At 40.7% G+C, this 21,566-nt stretch overlaps 1 protein-coding gene across 1 annotated transcript in view; it reads right to left on the reverse strand.

The window, feature by feature from the left end:
• RAPGEF5 (Rap guanine nucleotide exchange factor 5) overlaps positions 1–21,566 on the reverse strand; it is a 167,387-nt gene that overhangs the window by 121,432 nt on the left and 24,389 nt on the right. The window contains exons 2-6 of the mRNA XM_059818853.1: positions 17,579–17,629; positions 16,320–16,426; positions 15,200–15,321; positions 13,673–13,841; positions 8,078–8,144 (exon numbers count right to left, since the gene is read on the reverse strand). Of these exons, the coding sequence (XP_059674836.1) occupies positions 8,078–8,144; positions 13,673–13,841; positions 15,200–15,321; positions 16,320–16,426; positions 17,579–17,629 (516 nt within the window). The remainder of the gene's footprint in view (positions 1–8,077; positions 8,145–13,672; positions 13,842–15,199; positions 15,322–16,319; positions 16,427–17,578; positions 17,630–21,566) is intronic.

A 21,566-nucleotide genomic window follows, 5' to 3' on the forward strand; every position in this document is an offset into this window, starting at 1 on the left:
GGACTGTTTCTTTTTCTATCAGTAAAGTTCTGTATTATGCATTATTTTGATGCTTCCTACTTCCTCACTGCCATCATCTGTCCCATTGCAGCTTCTTCAAGCACCTTGCACTTGACCTACAGCACCCCAGACACTCTCTCCTGCATACACCTCAGCCCTTCCTTTCCTCTGCACACTCTCAGACTCTTCTGTACACCTCCCAGCTTCTTCCAATTTCCCTCATTTCCCCAAGACAGCCTGTCACAGAATCACAGAATCACAGAATCCCTAAGGTTGGAAAAAACCTGTAAGATCATCAAGTCCAACCATCAACCAGCAAACACCACCATGCCCACTAAACCATGTCCCACAATGCCTCATCCACATGATCCTTGAACACCTGCAGGGATGGTGACTCCACCACCTCCCTGGGCAGCCTGTTCCAGTGTCTCACCACTCTCTCAGTAATTTTTCCTAATATCCAATCTGAACGTCCCCTGGCGCAACTTGAGGCCATTTCCTCTTGTCCTGTCACTCGTCACTTGGGAGAAGAGACTAACACCCACCTCTCTGCAACCTCCTTTCAGGTAGTTGTAGAGAGCGATAAGGTCTCCCCTCAGCCTCCTCTTCTTCAGACTGAACAACCACAGTTCCCTCAGCCGCTCCTCAGAAGACTTGTGCTCCAGACCCCTCACCAGCTTCGTCGCCCTTCTCTGGACACACTCCAGCACCTCAATGTCCTTCTTGTAGTGAGGGGCACAAAACTGAACACAGGATTCGAGGTGCAGCCTCACCAGTGCCGAGTACAGGGGCACGATCACCTCCCTGCTCCTGCTGGCCACACCATTTCTGATACAGGCCAGGATGCCGTTGGCCTTCTTGGCCACCTGGGCACACTGCTGGCTCATGTTCACATGGCTGTCAATCAACACCCCCAGCTCCTTTTCTGCCAGGCAGCTTTCCAGCCACTCGTCCCCAAGCCTGAAGCGTTGCATGGGGTTGTTGTGACCCAAGTGCAGGACCCGGCACTTGGCCTTGTTAAACCTCATACAATTGGCCTGGGCCCATCGATCCAGCCTGTCCAGATCCCTCTGCAGAGCCTTCCGACCCTTAAGCAGATCAACACTCCCACCCAACTTGGTGTCCTCTGCAAACTTGCTGAGGGAGCACTCAATCCCCTTGTCCAGATCATCGATAAATATATTAAACAAGACCGGTCCCAAAACTGAGCCCTGGGGGACTCCACTTGTGACCGGAGTCACAAGCGGAGTCACTGTCTTTAGTATTAAAAAGTATTATGGGACATTCCAACTATTTTTCTAGGGATTGTCTTACCTCTCTGTACAAAGTCTCCTGCAGTGCATAGTAGCCATCTTATTTAACAGACCTATGCAAAGCTCAAGGCTACTCTGCAGTGGGAGTTTCGACATCCAGTTTCTGAGAGCTCGTGAAATTTAAAACATCATTCACAAGACGTGGTATGATTAGAATAAGGTACAAAGCCCATGAAGGATCCCTGAATTCCTAACAACTGTCAACATCCCACTTTCACGACTCTGAAGAAAAGTTTGAAAATGTGAAACAAGAATAGTTAATGTTATGTTGGTCTGAGCAGAAAGACTGACAAAATCACTCAGGACATCTCAGTACAATGGTAACTCCAGCATCCAAAGATCAGATACTCAGCAGCCACCCAGCAGTATGCTCTACATGTAGCAGAAGGCAGTCATACCAGAGGCCACATCCTTCCTCTGCTTGCATCTTTCCTTCCCTTGTGGCAAAGGACCAGGGAGCTTTTTTTGCTGTCCTTGCAAGGTACAAGGATCTTTTCTACTACTTCATGCTGCCCCATTGAGAGGGACAGAGTTTTCTGCCACTCGAATCAGGAAAATATGAAGGCAGTGCCATAGTTTTCTTAAATGTCATCCTGTTTCCCGCACAATTATGCAAGCTGGCAGTATTACCTTCCCTTCCTTCCTTCCTGTACACTCATTCCCATGTCTGGAGAACTGTTAATCATGGTTAATGTAAGCATAAACTGCAAGTTAAATGGGAAAGAACAGTTCTGTTGAAAAACAACTTGTGTGCTTGCTTGCTTGCAGCAATTAATATAAACTAGTAATAATACATACAAGCTATCCAGAGTTAGAGTGGGATTTTCAATAAAAGCCCAAGTTGTTTCTGAATTACAAACCCATGACTCTTTGTGGCTAAACTGCTCAGACCCTCTCCCTTCATTAACCTCAGCAGGAGGTACCAATGTCGATGACCCGATCCTGGTCTATTCTCACAGGTTACTGACAGTAAGAAACAATGCACTGATGTCTCGTCTTTATCTTTTAGCATTTATTAAATACATTACCTCAAGGTTAGCCTTAGGAGACACTACAATCTGCAACAGTTCTAAACATACAAATTAACCCAATCAAACAATTGGAAAATGCAAATCTCTCCATGAGAGTAAAGAAAAGTCCATCTTCTCGGAAGAAAAAGCAGCATTGTGGCATCCTGCGGTTATATTTGCAGTATTACTTTTGCTTATAAGGTGGCACTTTTCAAGTTTTAAAGACAGTGCTAACGTTACAGGCAATAAAAAGGCTGTTTTTCTGTATTTTGTCTATGTTATTCAAAATACCTCATTGTTTGCTGTGTGCCAGGAATGCAGCTGGCATATTACTTAATCTGAGCAAAACCCTTCAGTTAAAGCAGGAGAAAAAATGTTCCCCTGGTCTTAATATTAAGCAAATGTTCCTTCATCAAAGGATTTCATCCCGATGGTCTGAGCTCCCTCTCGTAGGACTCACTTAAATCACAAAGAATTGATACTGCTGAGCATCCTTCTGGATTTGCCTGGTGTCCCTAGATTTCATAAGCTATATGCTTTTGTCTATTTTAGTGTAAATGCACTTGACATCTCTGCTGGACGTGCAATTCCTATGCATTATTACACCAATGGAAATCCATGTACAAGATTCATTCCTCACGGCACACATGCTACACATTATCATACTTCTTCCTAATAGGATTTCAGTTACTGCTTGTTTGACAAAATCGATAGTTGCACATCCCATTGAAGATAATCATGTGGACTCAAAGTAAAATACACATTCAAACAAGAGCTATGTCTACCATAATAAATTGAGATATTAAATACAAAAAATTGTTTATACGTATAGCTTGTCGCTACAAAGCTAACACTATTTAAACAGTATCACATTTTGAGTAGCATTGTAGATGTCAAAACTGATTCAATTTAAAGGCCAGCTTACCACACAGTGTTTACAGAAATTTTATGCAAGTCTGAAAGAGAACATTTTGAGTGTGTTGTTGGTATGTTACCACATCTAAATCAGTTTTCTTTTTGCAATATGAAAGAGCAAGAGTGTGCATACAGAGTGGTACCCACGTATACTTCTGCTTGATTAAATACAAATGGCATATTTATATGGTGAATCTTCTCATCTTCAAAGGACAGAGGTAGAGATTTTTCAAAACTAAATGACAACTACTGTTCTTCTCTTTTCCATGAATCTGGTCATTTTATCATAGAAGGCATAGTTGTGCATCTAGTAGACAGTGAATACCACCCCTACTTTTTTCCCCTCTCTTTTTTATGCCTTAAAGTACCAGAAAACTGTATTTCCCAGATACACTGCATCAACATCCTGATATTCTCTTCTGTCCCATCACAAGGTAAGGAAAGAGCTTTGCAGTGGAAACACTCATAGCCATCCCACTGTGCTCTGGTTTTAGCAGACAAGACATTGAATATGAAGCTGCTCTTTGGGACATGACATGGGATGCACGACAGCTCTGGAATGATTCTTTAAACCCAGGAGTAATCATTGCATTTTCTTAAAAATTCACAACCAAAAAGATTATCCAATGCAAACGTATTTCAAATGGCACTTTGCACTGCTTGCATGTCAGCTGCCTTTACAATTTAAGTTTGATGGTGTTGTCAGTGCCTCATTGTAATGGAGCATATGACACGAGCATATAATTCGATAGGCTCCATTCAGTTATCTTGACTGACTCTGCTTCTTCCATCGTAGAATAAAGCATAAAGAAAAAGTGAGACCCCCGACAAGTCAGTTTCTTATCTTTTGTATCTGACTCGCTCTTAAAAGAGGTGTATTCCATACATTATGCACAAATTAAGATGATACAGAAACGGCTGCAGTTTTTTCCCCACTGCCCTTCTGACTTGGCATCCTTCCCCACAGCTATCGCTATTATCTTCTACAATCTCCATAACCATTGTTTAAAACCAAGAGTGCATTTCCCTAACTAATCAGTTCTAGACTGGCTGAATCATCCAAAAAAAAAAAAAAAAATCATCACAAATTGTGCAGTGAATGTGAAAAGTGGAAGTCTACCAGAGAAACAACACCTGGTAACAGAAAGCAGTAGGGAACAAGTAATAAAAGAAAGGCCAACAAAGAAAGTCAGGCTACAGTAAAGGAAAAAAGGTGGAGGGAGGAATTCACCGAACTTGTACAGATGCCTATGTCTGTGTTAGTCACTCTATAACCCCTTCATAGAGAGTGCATACCTTACCAGTGGAGCCTAAGGTATGACTTTTTTCTGTAAAGTAGACTTTCAATATTAATCATATATTCAGCATCCTAAAAGTGCCTATTTCTGCTCCCTGGCTGTAAGGAGTGCCTTGGGAAGCTATCTCAGATGTAGATGCCTGCCATATGGCCACTTATATTTAGGTGATGTGAGTTCCACCCTCTGCAACAGCAATAGCTTTTATAGAGTTACAGAAATATATAATTAGGCCTTACGTGCATGTATGCTTACAGTTTTTCCTGCGCTTTCAGATGCTAAAACAGATTTATATTTTAGGCACACAGATTCCTCCAATGATGCTTTGGCTGGATCTTCACAATCGGTTTAGGTTTGAAAATTTGGGAATTTAATTCCCAAAAAAGAAAAGCTGATGCAGAAGCATCCTTCTGACCTGACACAGAATGTTTTATTCCATTACAAGAAAAGCAAAAAGAAAAGCAGAAGAGACAGTGGTACTATCAATACCGATGGGATTTGAACTTCCAAACCTAGAAATGTACAAAACAGTCAACTCTAGTCTCTGAGTGCTTTAGTGCTGGGCTGGAAGTAAGGTTTTGAGGTTTTTTTTTTTCACTTCTGAAACACTGGTCTGAAGAGTATTGTGAACAGAATTCTGAATTCTGAATTCTTCACGGAAGAATGGTTTGATTCTGTACAAAATATGTAAACGTTCGGTGAACCAAAAAGCAAGACACTGTGAACACATTTCCAGTCATGGCTAATACCTTCACTTTTGGTTTCCAGCTCCTGCTCACAAGACATACAAATTTATAAAAATTCTGAAGCTGGCAGCAAAAAAAAAAATTAAGAACCTGTATTTTGGTGAGTCCAGCCCTTTGCTGAGTGGTGTAAGCTGAGGGTTCAAATTCCCTTGGGACACATAACGGCTCTCCATAAACTCACAGTGAGTACTTTAGATCCCAGACTGCTGTATGGAGGAAAGCAATATTCTGGAGGCATAAGAGGGAGAAGTTCATATACGGATGTTAATATCTGGAGGATTCTGCTCTGGTCTTATGTGTTTTCTCCAGGGTTAGACTAGAAAATCATTATAAAGAGCCTGCGCAGTTTTGTGGAAAATCAGAAAATGAAGGAGAAAAGATCAGTCTTTTTGACACCACCATGGCAATAGATGGGTCTCAGGCCATCTGGAGATGCAACTGCCTAATTTTTCTTCAGCTAGTTAGCTACAGCAATAAAATGGTTCATTTAAAAAAAAAAAAAAAATCCTGTCCATGTGCCCTGCTGCTGGAATCACTCAGGATGTACTTCAAAGGTTTGACCTTGCAAGCTAGATTTGAAGCACTCTGAACTCACTGTCAATTACTCACATGTTTAAGGATATGCATTTTACTCAAGTGTATCCAGCAACAGTTCGATCCAGTTCTTAAACTCAGAAAGTCACTTTGTTGTGTTGAGTGCTTCCCTTTTTTTAACTGATGAAAAAACATTATTCTTCTGTTTTTGACAGGTGAAGCTTTTGAGGGATACTGGCAATGGTTTATAGAGTTGGTAGTTTTGTGGGTTTTGGAAAAGATGTAACGTTGCAAAAGGTATTTTATGTTTTTCTGTTTTTTCTCTCTATGGAACTAAAAATGGAGGATATTGAGGTTCTGAGTTCTCCTTTCATTTTCAGTTGGGAAAAAAAGGTAGAGAAAACAAGGCATTTGAATATAGAGAAAAAAAACACCCACAATTTTAAAACACAAAATTATTTTTGCATAAGGTTGAGCATACAGAACCACTGGCTATCCAAACATATTACAAAATAGCTTTTGTATGTAAATGATGTAAATGTAAAGACATTTGTCTTTAGAAAACATACCACAAATTCTCCTTCCCGTCCATTTTTCAGCAATTTCAAGATAGTACTTTATTTGTTTTATTTAAAATAGTTCTTATCCTCATGCCTTTTTCATGACAACTTCACCCTGCTTGGTTTACTTTCATCTCTGTACTTTCTCACGTACCCAAAACAGAACTAGCACTAATTCCACAATTTGCTGATACCATGATTTAGGTGTGATGCTCGCAGAACCATACAATCACAGAATGGTTGAGGTAGGAAGGCACGTCTGCAGGTCATCTGATTCAAACCCCTGCTCAAAAGCAGGGTTAGCTAGAACAGGTTCCTCAGTACCATGTCTGGTTGAGTTCTGAACATCTCCAAGGATGGAGACTCCACTACATCTCTGGGTAACCTGTTCTACTGTTTTTTCTTATGTTTAAGTAGAATTTCTTGAATTTCAGTTTGTGCCACTGCTTCTTGTCCTGTCACAAGATGTCACAGAGGAGAGCCTCGCTCCGTCTTCTTTATTCCCTTCCATCAGGTACTTATACACGTTGATAAGATCCTCCCATAGCCTTCTGTTCTCCAAGCTCAACTCCCAGTTCTCTCAGCCTCTCTTTGTAAGTCAGATACTCTACTCCCCTGATCATCTTCATGGTCATTTGCATACACTCCAGTACATCCACATGTCTTTTGTATCGGAAGTTCAGAACTGGACCCAACACTCCAGATGTGCCACACGTGTGCTGAGTAGAGGGGAATGATCACCTCCCTTAGCCTGAGGGTAACGGTCTTACTAATGCAGCCCAGAAGGCAGTTGGCTTTCTTTGCCACAAGGGCACATTTCTGTCTCATGTTCAACCTGCTGTCCACCAGGACCCCCAGATTCTTTTCTGCAAAGCTGCTTTTCAGACAGTCAGTCTCCAGCCTGTAAAGGAGCATGAGGTTATTTGTCCCAGATGCAGGACACTGCATTACCCTTTGTCAAACTTCATGAGATTCCTGTTGGCCCATCTCTCCAGCCTGTCAAGGTTCCTCTGAATGGCAGCACACCCACCTGGTGTATCAATCATTCCTCCCAGTTTTGCATCACCTGCAAACTTGCTGAGGGTGCACTCTGTACCATCGTGCAGATTACATTAGATCAAGTGAATCTAGCTTAACCTTCTGAAGTTCTGTCTGTCATCTTCTTAGAACAATGATCTTACAACGAGATAACATGCACCAAATTCTAGCACAGACAGGATAAGCTGATGTTTATTACGATGGAGTCTCTTGAGGCTAAACATAGTTGGGAAGCCAGATACCGAGGCTTCCCAGGTGGGTCTCCTCAGAATCTTATGATAATCTATGCCAGGGCTGCTGAGGCCCTTTCTCTCCCTTTGTTCACCACCCCATCATTGCCTTCACACTGATGTCCACTTAACCAAGAGGATCTGAGTGTAAGCTACCTGGCAGAAAAATCACCATGATCCTCCAAACTGCTATCTCCTGGGCCGTGAATAGGATGGATTACAAGACAGAAGGCTGCAGTAGTCCTTGCTTGGACTGATTTTAACAGCTTTGGAATTGCATAATAAGACCTCAGTAAAGCTTCCTTCTTTCAGAGAAAAAAGAGTAGTTTGCATTACAAACATCTGCAAACTAAGACCAAGTCTTCAATTTGAAAGGATCCAAAACATGACAATATTTCAAACATGATTAGTACAAACTTTGATGCAGTGACCTTACCGCAGAAGTGAGACGAGCAAGAATTTCAGCACTGGTTTCTGCCGTATCTTCTATTTTTTGATCAGGCCTTAAAAAAATAAAAGTAAGATTTTATTATTTCTTTCATTCTGTTTCAACATCTTTTCATTCCTGGAAAGCAAGGAACTGTGTAGCCACAGGCACTAATGTAAAAGGGCTTTTGAGATTCCACATCAAAATGATGACTGCAACATGACAATAATTAATAGTGTCAGTAACGACAGAGTACACCCTTTGTCCCTTACTGTCAAGAACTCTTTTGATTGGACTAATGTAAAGCAGTAAGAGAATTCTTCAGCTATAAAAATATGATGAAGAACTGAAGAATACAGGACCCTCTTAGCTCAGAGTTGTTTATTTGAATGCATATTTTGCTCTACTAAAAACATATTCCATCAACAGAGCAAAGTTTTCCATCTGCCCACCACCTAGCTTTGCTACGGTGTGGAGCAACACCTATGGAATGCGAGCTCACATAGATAAAAGCAGACAACATCAAAATCATTATGTGACACATGAAGTTTGATATTTGAAAAAAAATATGTGAAAATGAAAAGAAAACATGTAAGAAGCCATAAATTAACAAACTAAAACAACAGCTGAGAACACTATTAGGTTGTCTTGACAGTTATTCACAAGACAGAGAGACTCAATGTGTCTTTGCAAAAGTGGGGCAGTGCAGGAAGAACCCTTCTAGAAACTGTCACAGAAGTCTGGCCCACATGGAAAAAGACACAGAAAAGCTGCTGTGGACAGCACAGGATAGGACTGTGGTTTTCTTTAAAACAGTCTAATTCCTATCACTAAGACATCTGTGAGCCTTTCGGAAGGTTTATTGACAATAGGAAGAAAGATACTAATATGATAGGGTTATTAATATGGAAAGATGAAAAAGAAAATGTCCTTGAGATCTTTACTTTTCATGATATTCAAGAAGCATGGCATGCCAACAAACAGCAGATACACAAAACTGCAGCTGCTGTAATAAACATAAATCCCAGGTATTAGCAGAAGCTTCTATCTTTGCCTAAATTATTTAATTGCTCATATGCCTTGATGTGTTTTGGGAAACAGCTGACAACATGGCTGGAATACGCAGCTGGTATATTGTATTTCTTACATCCCATGTCCAAAAATTTATTTCCCTGATTAAAAAAATTAAGATCAGAAAGCACAGAATGACACATGCATACATTTTGGGGCAAGCATATTCAGACCAAAATGGTAATTCAGATTACAAATCACAATTATTTTCACAACTGCCTTTCCTATTCAAAGGAAAACGTGATTTAACATTTTAAGTGTTATGAACAACCCAAAAGAAATAGACGAATGCAGTTTCATTTACAAAGACTGATTTATTCAGTCTTTCTCTTTATCATTTGGAATGCGATTAAAGTAACTGACCTTTTTAGATGCCTATGTTTCCCCAAATATCTGATCTCTTGTGATCTCTCAGAACCAGGCTAGGACCTGAGTCTTCTAAATTGGAGGCAAAAGATAGCAGCTCAGTAGGCACAGCCACAGACGCAGGCTGTAAACCCAGAACAGCATATAGCATAGCTATTTCCATCTTGGGCCTTTATCTCTTCATCTTCTATTTCAAAATACCTCCAGTATTTATCTGCATATGAGCATTGAATACTTCTGAAACCATTAATATACTAAAAATTATAGTCAGCTCTCCAGAATAAGAGAGGAAGACTCTATTATGGTACCCAGGCTAATGGAAAAAAGTAAGACAGAATGGATACTGAGGAACAGAATCAGGACAGATACCACCCTATTTTTTTAATAAGGGGCCAGCTAAGACATAGTAGGGCTGGTACCAAACAGGAGCTATGAAGCCCAGGCAAACAAGCCTAATGCTTATACAGCTCAGTGGTCCGTGGGCTCAGCAGTGTGTTAAGCAAAGCGAGTTGCACGGATGCTTGCCCTAGATCTGCATGCAGGCAAGTCAGGTCCAGCACAGTTTTTACTGTACACCACATAAAAGCAACTACAGTGCTTCCCAACCTGTTCATGGAAGAAGCAATACGGATACACCCATGGTCCTGGGCCTGCACCTCAACTGTCCAATGTAGAGCCACTACGTATGTCTCTACACTGGCTTTACAATCCACCTACAATGCCAATAAAAGACCCATAAAGACCTGAGAACTGTTTTCGTTCAGCAAAAGCTTTCCAGGAACTCCATAAGGCTGTAACTAAATGAATATCCCATCCTGGCTATTTGCATTAGAAACAAATTACTTTTAAGAATGGTTACCTTTCTGAAATTAATAAAATGTAAATTATTTTAGGACAGAAGATACAGAATATAGTGTAACACTTCTGAAAAGAAAATAACAAGCAATATGAGATAAAAAAATCCTGTTAACATCTCTTCAAATAATTAAAAAAAAAATTATGGGATACATTTCAATAGTCTAAGGCACCAAATGTATTCTTGAAATGTTCACTGAGTCTACCAGTGGTTCTGGGAATTAGGTGCTGTTATAAACACTCCCATTTACAAAGAAGGAAATAGAACCACACAAAGATTAAACACCTGATACAAAGCTATTGCAGTCACTGGAAAAGAATTCAGGAGGCACTGGATGAGAGCCTAAGTGATTGCTCAAGGTTGTAAGGAAGTCCATGGCACAGCTTTCAATACAGTTCTTTTGTTCGCAGTATTCACTTCTTTTCTATTCAAGTAGAATTGCCTGTGATTAACACAGGCTGTTTAATGACCCCAAGAGGCCTCTGCATCACTACCATCTCATTTGACAACCTTTACAGGAGCTCAGTCCTGTAGAATACACATAACAACATCAGCCTTCAGTTTATAGTGGAGCTGCTAAAAATCTGCTACGTCCCATCTTGTTTTCCATGGTGGATTCCCAACAATGTCATGTTTAAAGTAGGGAATTTGCCAAGGTCAAAAGGCAACAGGGAACATTTATTCAGGAACGATAAGCATGTCTCAGGCTTCAGAATGCTATTTTAATTGTAGAACTCACTGTAGTGTTATTTGGTAACGCTGCTAATACTGACCAGAAACAAATCCATCAAAAATCTGTACAGCAAGTCGAGACCAGGCCACGTTTATTTAATAGGGTTTCTGAAAGAGGTGTTGAAGGAAGTCCCCAGAGCTGCTACTGCCTACTAGGACTCCTCTTGGGAGAGCAGATCCATGGTGCTCCAGAGAGACCCACTGATGCACCCAGCAGTCCAGGCAAGCACAAGGCTGCTGCCCACCAGCTGTGGAGGAGACAGAGCTTGTCTAGCTCCTGGGACCACCAGTAGATGTCCAACATTGCCTTCTGGTGCACAAGCAGGCAGTTGCTTCTGATGACATGAAAAGCAGGGAATCTAATTAATAAGGTAAGAATTTCTCTATCCCTATGTACACACAAGAATTAGTGCCGGCAATGCAGACTATGAGAAAAACTAAGACAGAAAAATGAATACAAAAATACTAAATTACAAGAAAGACTATGCTTCAAATGGTATGCAAAACAGCTTAAATATTTGAGAAAAGACAAACACTTACTGCAAGGAAGAGTTTTCAGAATTGCCCTCTTTCTTCATAAAAAGAGTATATGGGTTTATTTAACCTGGTCATATAACTTTAACAAACAACTCATCACCTCTATCCCCTTTTAGATTCTGTTTTAACAGTGTATTATTTGCATCAAGCACGGAGAATTTTGAACCTGAAAGAGCCTCCTTTCCCTTTAAGATCACACTCCCTCGAGAGTATACCATTATTTAAGATTTGATTCCTTCTATATATATTTTTTTAAAAAGCACCCTCACAACCTGACAGGTAAAACCTCCAGAAAGTAATTCTTCAGTGACAATGTTCCCAAAAGGAATTCAACTTCAACTAAAATTTGAATAATGTGAGCAGGAAGGAGCTGGAAATGTACATTAATGAATAACTGTTCAATTCATGTGACAGGGATCATCCTCCACTAGAAATGACGGTTGCACCAGAATGATAAAACTGCAAAGTAGACTGTAAAATAGTGGTAGTCTCTGGCCAAGGTCAGCATGCAGGACACATTTTTAACTCAAACCTAAAAAGTCTTCAATTCATTTTCCTACTCAGCATCCTTCACTAACACATCAATATGACCTACCTGTTCTGTCTTTTTGATTCAAAGCCTTTGTACGAGTGGTCATGAACCATGAAGAGTAGCCTCATGTGCAGTGATAATGAGGAAAACCCCAATTCCCACTGAAATCGAGATTAAATAGCCCCGATATTTAAGGGACAGCCAAACTGCTTAGCACCAGAGTAGGCAGGAAGACAAGAATTGCTATTTGCAAAAATATTCAAAGGTTTTCTCCCATATAAGTCATCTGCTTAGAAGACCACATTCAGTCCCCTGCTCTAGCCAATTTGTGGTCCTTGTCACTTGTCTACACTGACCCAAGCTGTGACCAAATAAATGCGTTTTCAAGGGAATCCCCACTCCAGAACTACCAATTTCTGGTTGGTGAGGGCAGTCAGCAACAGGGGAGGGAATCAAGTTTCTGCCCTGAGCCATGCAGAGAAATTACTGAGGTTTTTTTTCTACCAGCTCAACATGTCTGAATTTAAGAAGCTGGGCTTGAGACAGCTTACAAGGACTTTGGGCTTTGTGCTCCTTTAAAATATTTCCATTGGACATTTATTTGAGAGAATGTGTTTTTAAAATCTAATATGCAGAGAAGGAAAGTACTTATAGAAGAAAGTTTTGTCTTTGGCATCAAAGAAAATAAATCCTAGTATTGGCAGAGTAATAGTTCTCCACAGTATAAGTATCAGGTTTGAGGATTCATCAAGCTAGGGACAATGAAAGAATTTAATCCAACTTGTCTATCCAGACCAGTTCCTGCAGATTTGCTAAGGCATGAGGGGTCATGAGCCTCTCACTGACACCTTTTTCCTATATTTTGGTCTCTCACTGTGGCACAAATAACTATGGTTTCCTTCTAGCTTCTCTGAATAGGCAACATTTAGAGCGCAGTTATATCAGCACAGACGGTATAACATCATCCAATAGTCAGGTGAAAGAGGAGACATATAGGAAGCAAAACTCTTAAAAGGCATATTCTGAAAAAAGAGACTACAGAGCTCTGACAAACATGCAGTAGCAAACTAAAACCTGATGACTTAAGCTACCACATTTCTACCCATCCCCTCTATCCATCTGATAGCTGATCCTGACACAGCACAAGGGCATCTGATCTGCTAGTCAATCAGCTCCACTGCATGCCTCCTGCCAAATTCATGCCAAACCTCCAAATGTAAGAGGAGACCAAAAAACTAATAAAGCCATTTGCCCAGGTAAGATAGCAAGCTAGAGTCAGCAAGTTAGTGCATAAGAACCACAATATGCCAAAAACCCCAAGTTGAGTGTTTTCATTTATCTACCCACACTGACCTTCTCAGACGAAAAGCCCATCTCTACAAAGCTTGTCAACCCTGAAAACAAAGCTGGCTCATTTGCACGGTGGTTTGGGGGTAAACACTGTCATTATAAACCAGCCACTTACAAAACAGTCAGCAAAAGTTGCAAACAGCTGTATACCCACACTTACAGATTACACATGTCAATCCTGGGAGGAGACAACGGTAGTAGTTGAAGGAGGAGCTTTACTCCATTCTTCCATCCTTCCTCTTTCTCAAATTCACAGAAAAGATACGTACATTCATCCGCTGAGAACTGGTAGAAAGCATGAGTGTCTTGAAAATAGAGTTGTCTGTCCACTGTTAGAAAAAATAACATTAGATAGCCTTTAAACCTTTACTACGTAAAGGTTCTGTGTCCCCACCACATTCTGCATTGCACTTGACTTTAATGCTGTGTTGCACCACCACACAGGGCAAAAGGATCACAAACTCAGCATAGAAGCAATCCTGCCTTCTCATACTAACTCAGTGTATCCAAACAGGACAACCCCAAAACCTCAGTTGGAAGATCTCCAGGATCCTGAAATTCAAGCATTAAGACTGCTGAGCATTTAAACAATTTTGGAATCAGTTCAGAATTAGGGGATAAAAACCTTCCACTTGTCAGATTTCTAAGCCTCGATTTCCATTGGCTTCTAAACTGCTCTCACTAATGGGCAGGCACTAGTAAACAAAGTTCAATAATGGGGATGCAGCCCATCATTATCCCAGCTTCTCCTCAAATTCAGGGCTACTGGATTTGCAGACTACACCTGGGTAAGATGATGCGTCAGTACAACAGCTGTCGTCTTCCCTGGCATAACTGGGATCAAAGGACAGGGTCCAAAGCCAAAAGCCCAAGATCCTGCTGGGAGAGTCTTTCAGCTCTTGTTGAGGCTGCATGATCAGACATACTGTTGGTGTAGTTGGAGCAGAAGAAAACCTTTAAGTATACTGTCAGAGTACATAGGCAGAAATCTTCCCTAACACCTCACTTTTTCTCAAGGATGAAAGTTAAGTGTCTAGCACAGACCCCATGGCAGGGTATGCTCTGAGTTGAGCTACCTAAGTAGTCCCAGCTACAAAGTAAAGTCCATCAGATTTCCAGATGTTGGTTACTGGTGTAATTACCACCAACCACATTACCTGGAACAAACCCCTAAATTTGGTGGGGAAGTTGGGGACAGCCAAGTAGAACCTGGCATCACCACCGTCTCAAGGAGCCGAATCCTCTCTCAAACCATTGTAATCTAAAACTGTGAAAAACAGAGAGAGGAAGGGAAAATCACTAATAGCTAGAGAAGTCATCTGGTGAAGCCATGATCTGCAGTGACTAAACACCTGCTGTCTTGTGAAAAACCTAAAAGAACTTGAGGAGAAAAAAAAATAGGCTGGAAAAGACAGGCACCCTGTCTGCAACTTGGTAATAGGCAATTACATTTGCAAAAGGAAGGAAATTGCCTAAAAAAAAGAGATTCATCTTTGGTATTTATGAAAAGAAAGGTCACATAGATGAGCCTACTGAAGAGATAGTAAAATAAACAACTGTCAAGAAAAATGGATCAATCTGCATTTTTTTTCTTTCCCTCCTTCCTCTATCATCAAAAACGTGAGTCTTATCCTATGCAGGAGAAACTGATAGCCTTCCTCATGCTAGAGGTACTGTCAAGACTGACCTGATAATATAATGCCCATATCCAGGAGGAGCTGCCACACTCCAGCTGCTGTAGATCTGCACTTTACAAAAGGGCACTGCTCCAAAAGCCAGTCTACCAGTTCCGATCCAACGCAGCTTCTCCTGAAAATAAGCAAAACATCTCTTCTTACACTACAGTAATGTTAAAATGCTCTTTTATTATAAAGAGCTACTTTTTAAAGCTATTAAAAGTGAATCCTTTTGTTCAGCAGGGCAAACCCTTTGTCTCAATTACTAATTTTTGTAATCCTATTCATTCCAAGGGAAGAAATTATTCTGGCAAGTCTCAGGGGATGCCCCTAGATACAACAAAGGAACTCATGTTACATGAGTAAGTTCCCTTACCTACCTAACTCATATGGCACATTTTAAATATGTAATATTGTCATCCAAAGATGTATAAGAACTAAATGAAATCCAGCTTTTAGCCTCAGGATTTTATTTCCTTTCTGAGCATAGGCATAAGCAATACAGCTACACAATATATGTGTAAGACCTTGAGTGTTGCTCTAGGATGTACTTCATCTTTCACATTATTGGTAAACTTATCTTTTTAAATCATAAAAGGAAAAAGAAGCTGTGGCTTTTTCTTAAATACGGATATGAATGAATGGTGCTATAATAGAGACCTGCACATTTTAGCATAGTTGAAAATAGGAGGAAGTATTTATGCTGCAATGCAACACAAATGGAAAATCACTTCATTACAGAAATACTCCATAAATTACATGCAAAAATCACTGTGTAACTAAACCTTAGGAATCCAATTAATCTCTTTTATAACTCCAGACCAGGGCTGAATTTAATAATCTTTCTTTTCAACAAAATAAAAGACAAACACAATTGTAAATGAAATCATAAACAATTAAATTAATGGACATACAATCAGGCCACTGCTGCTTTCTGACAACTGACAAGGTAACATAAGAAAATATATTAAAATACATGAAATTTTAAAGATTTTTTTTTAGCAAATATTTTCAATTTTTAGTAACACACATGAAATCCCTTTCTCAGAATTTTCTCTCTTGTCAAACCAGGGCATGGACAAATGCAAATAAAACCCATCCAGTTGATTAAAACGAATGATCTCAGGTTACCTGCAAATGCCAGTAAGGTACACCCTGTCTTTAATCAGGTCAGATGCTTGTAGAGTAAAAATATTCCTGAGAGCTCTCCCAGCACAGGAAGAACTTTCTCCATAAATCTGAATGAAAAGAGAAATTGAAAACTGTGACAAACAGGGATTTATTCCTGCTGTAATAAATTGCCTTGCCACTGTCCGCTCCCTCACTCTGAGCAATGCCTTCTCCCCAGCTGAACAACAAGCAAGCAGTCAAAGCCTCATAGGAAGTGCACCCCAACTTCTGCATACCCAGCTGTATCATGGGTTGCAGATGCTCCCATGAGCTGGACTACTTTTACATTTGCTGCCTTAGAAAAGCAGCGGTTCTAGTATCTGTCAGCTTTACCTTTGAACAACAGACAAGTTCAAATGAAAACAAGTGTTATTCTAGCAAAGCCAAAAGAGCATATTAACCATGGCAAAACCACACAAATATAGTTACAATCAAACATTATTCCATATGTATTTGAGTTAAATAATTTTAATACAAGCCTAATACACATTGAAACGCCATTTCATAGTTTTTTCTTTTTGTTCAGAAACTTTGGAGGTATCCTATGATAGCTATAGGTCAGTTCATCCGTACCTTGCCAGGAGGATGTGGTCTTTCAGAATGGACACACCTCTGACTTCCCCCATACCTGATTCCTACCTTACACCTCAAGGCTGCAGATGCATCTATCAAAACAGGACCCAACTCCATCTTCCATAAAACCATGTTCTATCTGGACTCTGTATACCACTCCCTTACTGATACATTTAACTCAGGCTTCTGTTGTGATGTTTCCTTACTGTCCCAGCAAAACACATCAGTAACACATATAACTAACTTGAAAGAAAAATAATGCTGCAGTTTCACCTTTTGTTTTGTTTTGTTTTGTCTCCTACATTTGGGAATCTTTCAAGGAATATAAAACAGTCCTGAGACAGTAAAGTCTTGTGAGATGCAAAACTAGAGCTCTCAAATATTGCAAAACTAAGGCTAAAAGGGGGCAATCGTTTAAACAGATGGGAAGTGAGTGCACGTTGGAATTCACAACAGTTCAGTTTGCAAATTCAGTAATAGAAGTAGACAATCTCTAACACCACAAATTATAAGTTGTTAGCTAGATTCAACCGCAGGCTACATATCATAAGTGTCTTCAAAGCTATGATTAAGAGGTTGAACCAAAGCAAGAAGATTCCTAATAAGTTATTTGATGAAATGGAATTAAAAAGAAGCTTGACAAGTACCTTGTTTGAAGGAGTTTCCAAATAGGGATTTGAAATTCTTCTGGACAGGGTCTGTAAGACAATTTGGTAGAGCTTTAGTTTTGTTCTGATTTGTGTATGAAAAAAAGTAGCAGCAATCTAGGTCTTCTAGCTCTTGAAATCTAAATAAAAAGAATTTATCAAATCATCGGAGTAGTCTAACTGAAGTCTCCAAATAATTTTTTTTCACATCAGGAAAAAGGTTTGGTAAACTTAGTTCTGTGTTGTTTACTACATTTATTCTTGATCTGGAAAAGAAGATGAGCAATGAGGTGGCAAAGTCTGTAGACAACACACAATTATTTGGGTCAGGAAAGACCAGAAATGATAGTGAAGAATTTCAAGATAAACCTAAAAAATCTAGGTGAAAAGACAGTATCATGATGAGTTCAATGTTAAAAGCAGCATGTACTAGAGGGAGTAAAAGTAATTACACATGCCTCAATAGCTCTTAAAGCAAACTTTATCAATTCAGTAAAGACACCTCAGGTTCACAGAACACTACTCAAGGAAGACCACTCTTCTAAATTCTTAACTGTAGTTAATAAAATAATTAGGATAAATGAGGAATAAAAAGGTGACCAGCGGGGAGGTAACATTGCTCTAATGTAGATCAGCATTATCTCTGCTGTGCCACATGCTGCACTGGTAACAGCATCTCAGAAAATGGATGCTCCAATATTAAAGGGGATTCAGACAATAATAGTAGTAGGAATAATAAAGGATTTGGATAAATTTTAATATGAGAAGAGATAGAAAAGACTGTGACTATTTACCTTACAAAGGAGAGATTACAGGAGACATAATGCAATTATACAAAATAATGAAGTGGCACAGAGAAGAGACAGACTTTCTGCACTCTGTTTTATGTAACATGAGAATAACCGATCACGCAATGAAATTAGAGAGGATTCATATTTGAGGAGACAGAAAGGAAAATGACACATAACTCTTCACAGCAGGGAAATGCAAATGCCAAAACCTTACCACTGATCAATAAAGATTGGGGATTTAAAGTTACAAAATTAACAGTTAACCAGAACTCTGGAAGGCAAATAGAGGTTCTATATCTTGTCAGTGTTAAAAGACAAGATATTGTCTACTCTGATGCTCACTGGCAACTTCTATCTTACTACAAGCCATACGAGAGACAAATAAACATTGCCTAAAAGAAGCCTGGAAGGGGAACAGAAGGCATTGTGCAGGTGCACTGGCAGCACAATGGGAGGATTGTGTGGTGCTCCCCCACATCATTCCAACTTGTAGGCAACATAATTCCACGCTTTGAGAAGGATCCAATTCACACTTGGTATATTGTAATCATTAAAAAAAAAAAAAACCATCCTTCACACCCTGTAAGAATTACAGGATCTATATTTCAGTAATGCCACCTGCTTTTCCCCCCCCTATATTTTTGTTACTGTATTTTTAGAAAGGGAAGGGAAGTGACAAGGAACCACAGAAGCATCTGACGCTGTTTACCCTTCCACACTCATCACAAATGTTAGTGTAGTTCCACGCATAACAGTAGCTCCATATGGAAATACTATAACCCAAAATCTTCATTCCCCTCACCCATACCCAACAAACATACTGTAAGAGAGCAACATTACCTCAGATCCCACTTACTCTTCCTAGCCAGCACGTCATTAACACCTTGGTTCTGCAGCAGCCCTGCATATCAATGCTTCACTTGGTTTCTGTCCAAGTCTTTCATTCAACAAGCCTCACCCACTGCAGCAGCATGGTCAAAGCTTATACATCAATTTCCCCCCTCCCTGCTCCATTCCCAGGCCGGCGCTAATGACGTTATCATCAGCAAGCTAATTCCAGCGGTGCTGGTGGGAACCACAACCCCTGCCATGGCACTGGCCCGGTGCCTGGCACTCAGAAGACAGCTGAGCCTCAGCCAGGGAAAATACCACTACTGCAGGGTGCAGTTACATGACAGCATAAGACCAACCTCAGCAAAAATCACTGGAAATGAAGTTAGGGCGTCTCAGAAAGTTAAAGTGGCTCTCAAAGGGTTCAGAGAGCTCTGGAGCCAACATAAGGGAAAGAAAGGGTTGGATAAGACAGTTGGGAGTAGGGAAGAGGAGGAGGAGGACAGAAGGAGGCTGAAGCAGACATCCCTTGTTAGGCAACAGGGAGTGCGATCAGCTCAGCAACAGTGGAGACCCCACGAAACAGGATCAAGACAGCCCCTGGGTGCCCCGGTCACAGCGCCTTCCCACAACGTTTCATCTTGGGCTGCGGTTGCTCCCTCTGAGTTACTTTCAGGTGAAGCTGTCACCCTTACAGTTCAGCTTCTCAAAGCAGAGACTAGGTCCAAATATCCCACGCTCAAGGGATTAGTGCCTCAGCTACCAAGACAACTAGTCCTTCTTAGGCAGCATATTGCAGTGGACACCAATTACATCATACAAAGTGAAAAAAGCATGAAGCAGTAAAATTTCGACTTTCAATTCAAAACAAAATTCTGTTTGGCTGCACTTACTAACCCCCCCCAAACACAACAGCAAGCACATGGGAAAAGGAGCAGGTTTATAAAGCACAGACAAAATGGCCATGATGGCAGCATCCCCTTTTCTCCACACAAAAGACGACCTAGCTCTAATTCCTGCTTCAGGAAAACTGAACTCACATTGCCCACCTTAACACGTGCCTGGCTGCCAGATAGTGGCTGGAGCTATGAATTACTTCCAAGGAATCTGCAAAAGGTGACTGAGGCTGAGATAAAAAAGCTGAAAGCAAAAAAAATTATATTCTAATTTATCCTTCAAACCACACAGTGCTAGCTCTGGTGCAGGGGAGAGAGAAGGCATTCACAGCCCTTAAATGGGAGAAGGGAAGACAGACAATGGCTTCTGTTGGTGGCAGCCTGAAAACGTACCAGCTGGGAGCAAGCATGAAATATTGGACAGCCTGTGCAGGAATCTGCCCACATGAAATTTCTACAAATATAAGAAAATGGAAATTGCACAGGAGAAAATAAAACAGAAGTAGAAGTAGCATTCTGGAATAGAAAAAGTGATCCTTCCTTTTGATGCTAGTGCAGCCTGTGTAATGTTGAAACACTCACCACAGTTAGGCTGAAATTCATATCAAATTTTAGGAGTTTATGTCCTAGCTACCAAGCTAGAACCCCTTTTCTTTTCCTTTTTTTTTTTTTTTTTTTAACTTGTCTCAATAAATATTTAGCTAGCACAAAGTCTCTTCATTTTGTGCTACTGAGCACACCTCTGTTCAACAGACTCTGGTTTGGCTGTTAGGGACAAACTGGGCAGTCACCTTCCAGAGAGAGAAAGAAGAGGGAGTGGATCAGGGGTCCAGGCTTTGTTTGAAACCCCCAGTCTTTGGGGTGCTGTGTGGGGGAAGCACGACTCCTCGCTGAAGTTATTTGGTAAATATAAGCTGCTCCTCCCAAATTATTTTGACGCACACACCCCTCCAATTCAAAATACACTTGCAAATAACTCTTAGAATGAGCCAAAATGTACTTTTAAAGCAAATTCATTAGTCATCAAGCAAACAACTCATCTCTTGTGAAAACCACCTTGGAACAGCTATTGCAGCCCATGCCAAATGCCTCTTTCCAAGCACTGCTACCCTGGCTTCCCCTTGTGCCTCTTCACCAGCTTGAGGAGAAGCTGTGCCAAACCACATGTCAGGGAGGAGATGGGGATGTGGAAGCACGCATGGTGCTGGGACAGGAGACCATAGGCGGAGCCGATCCAGCAGGCTGGGTGTCCTCCAGGAGGGCTCTCCCATCATACATGAGTAGGTGCGCATAGGTGGCTTCAGTTTCCTTGCTGGGCATGCAGGAAGAAAAAGGCAGGGAGCTGGTGCCTTGGGCTGGACAATCAAGAGCATGAAGTATGAATGTGGCACAGGGATGGCATCCTAGCTTGGGAACATGACTTGCATGTGACAGGAGAGGACAGTTGGGACAGGTGACCCAGGAGAAGGT

The sequence above is a fragment of the Gavia stellata genome, chromosome 6 (genome assembly GCF_030936135.1).
Source record: "Gavia stellata isolate bGavSte3 chromosome 6, bGavSte3.hap2, whole genome shotgun sequence".
NCBI classification, from domain to species: Eukaryota; Metazoa; Chordata; class Aves; order Gaviiformes; family Gaviidae; genus Gavia; species Gavia stellata.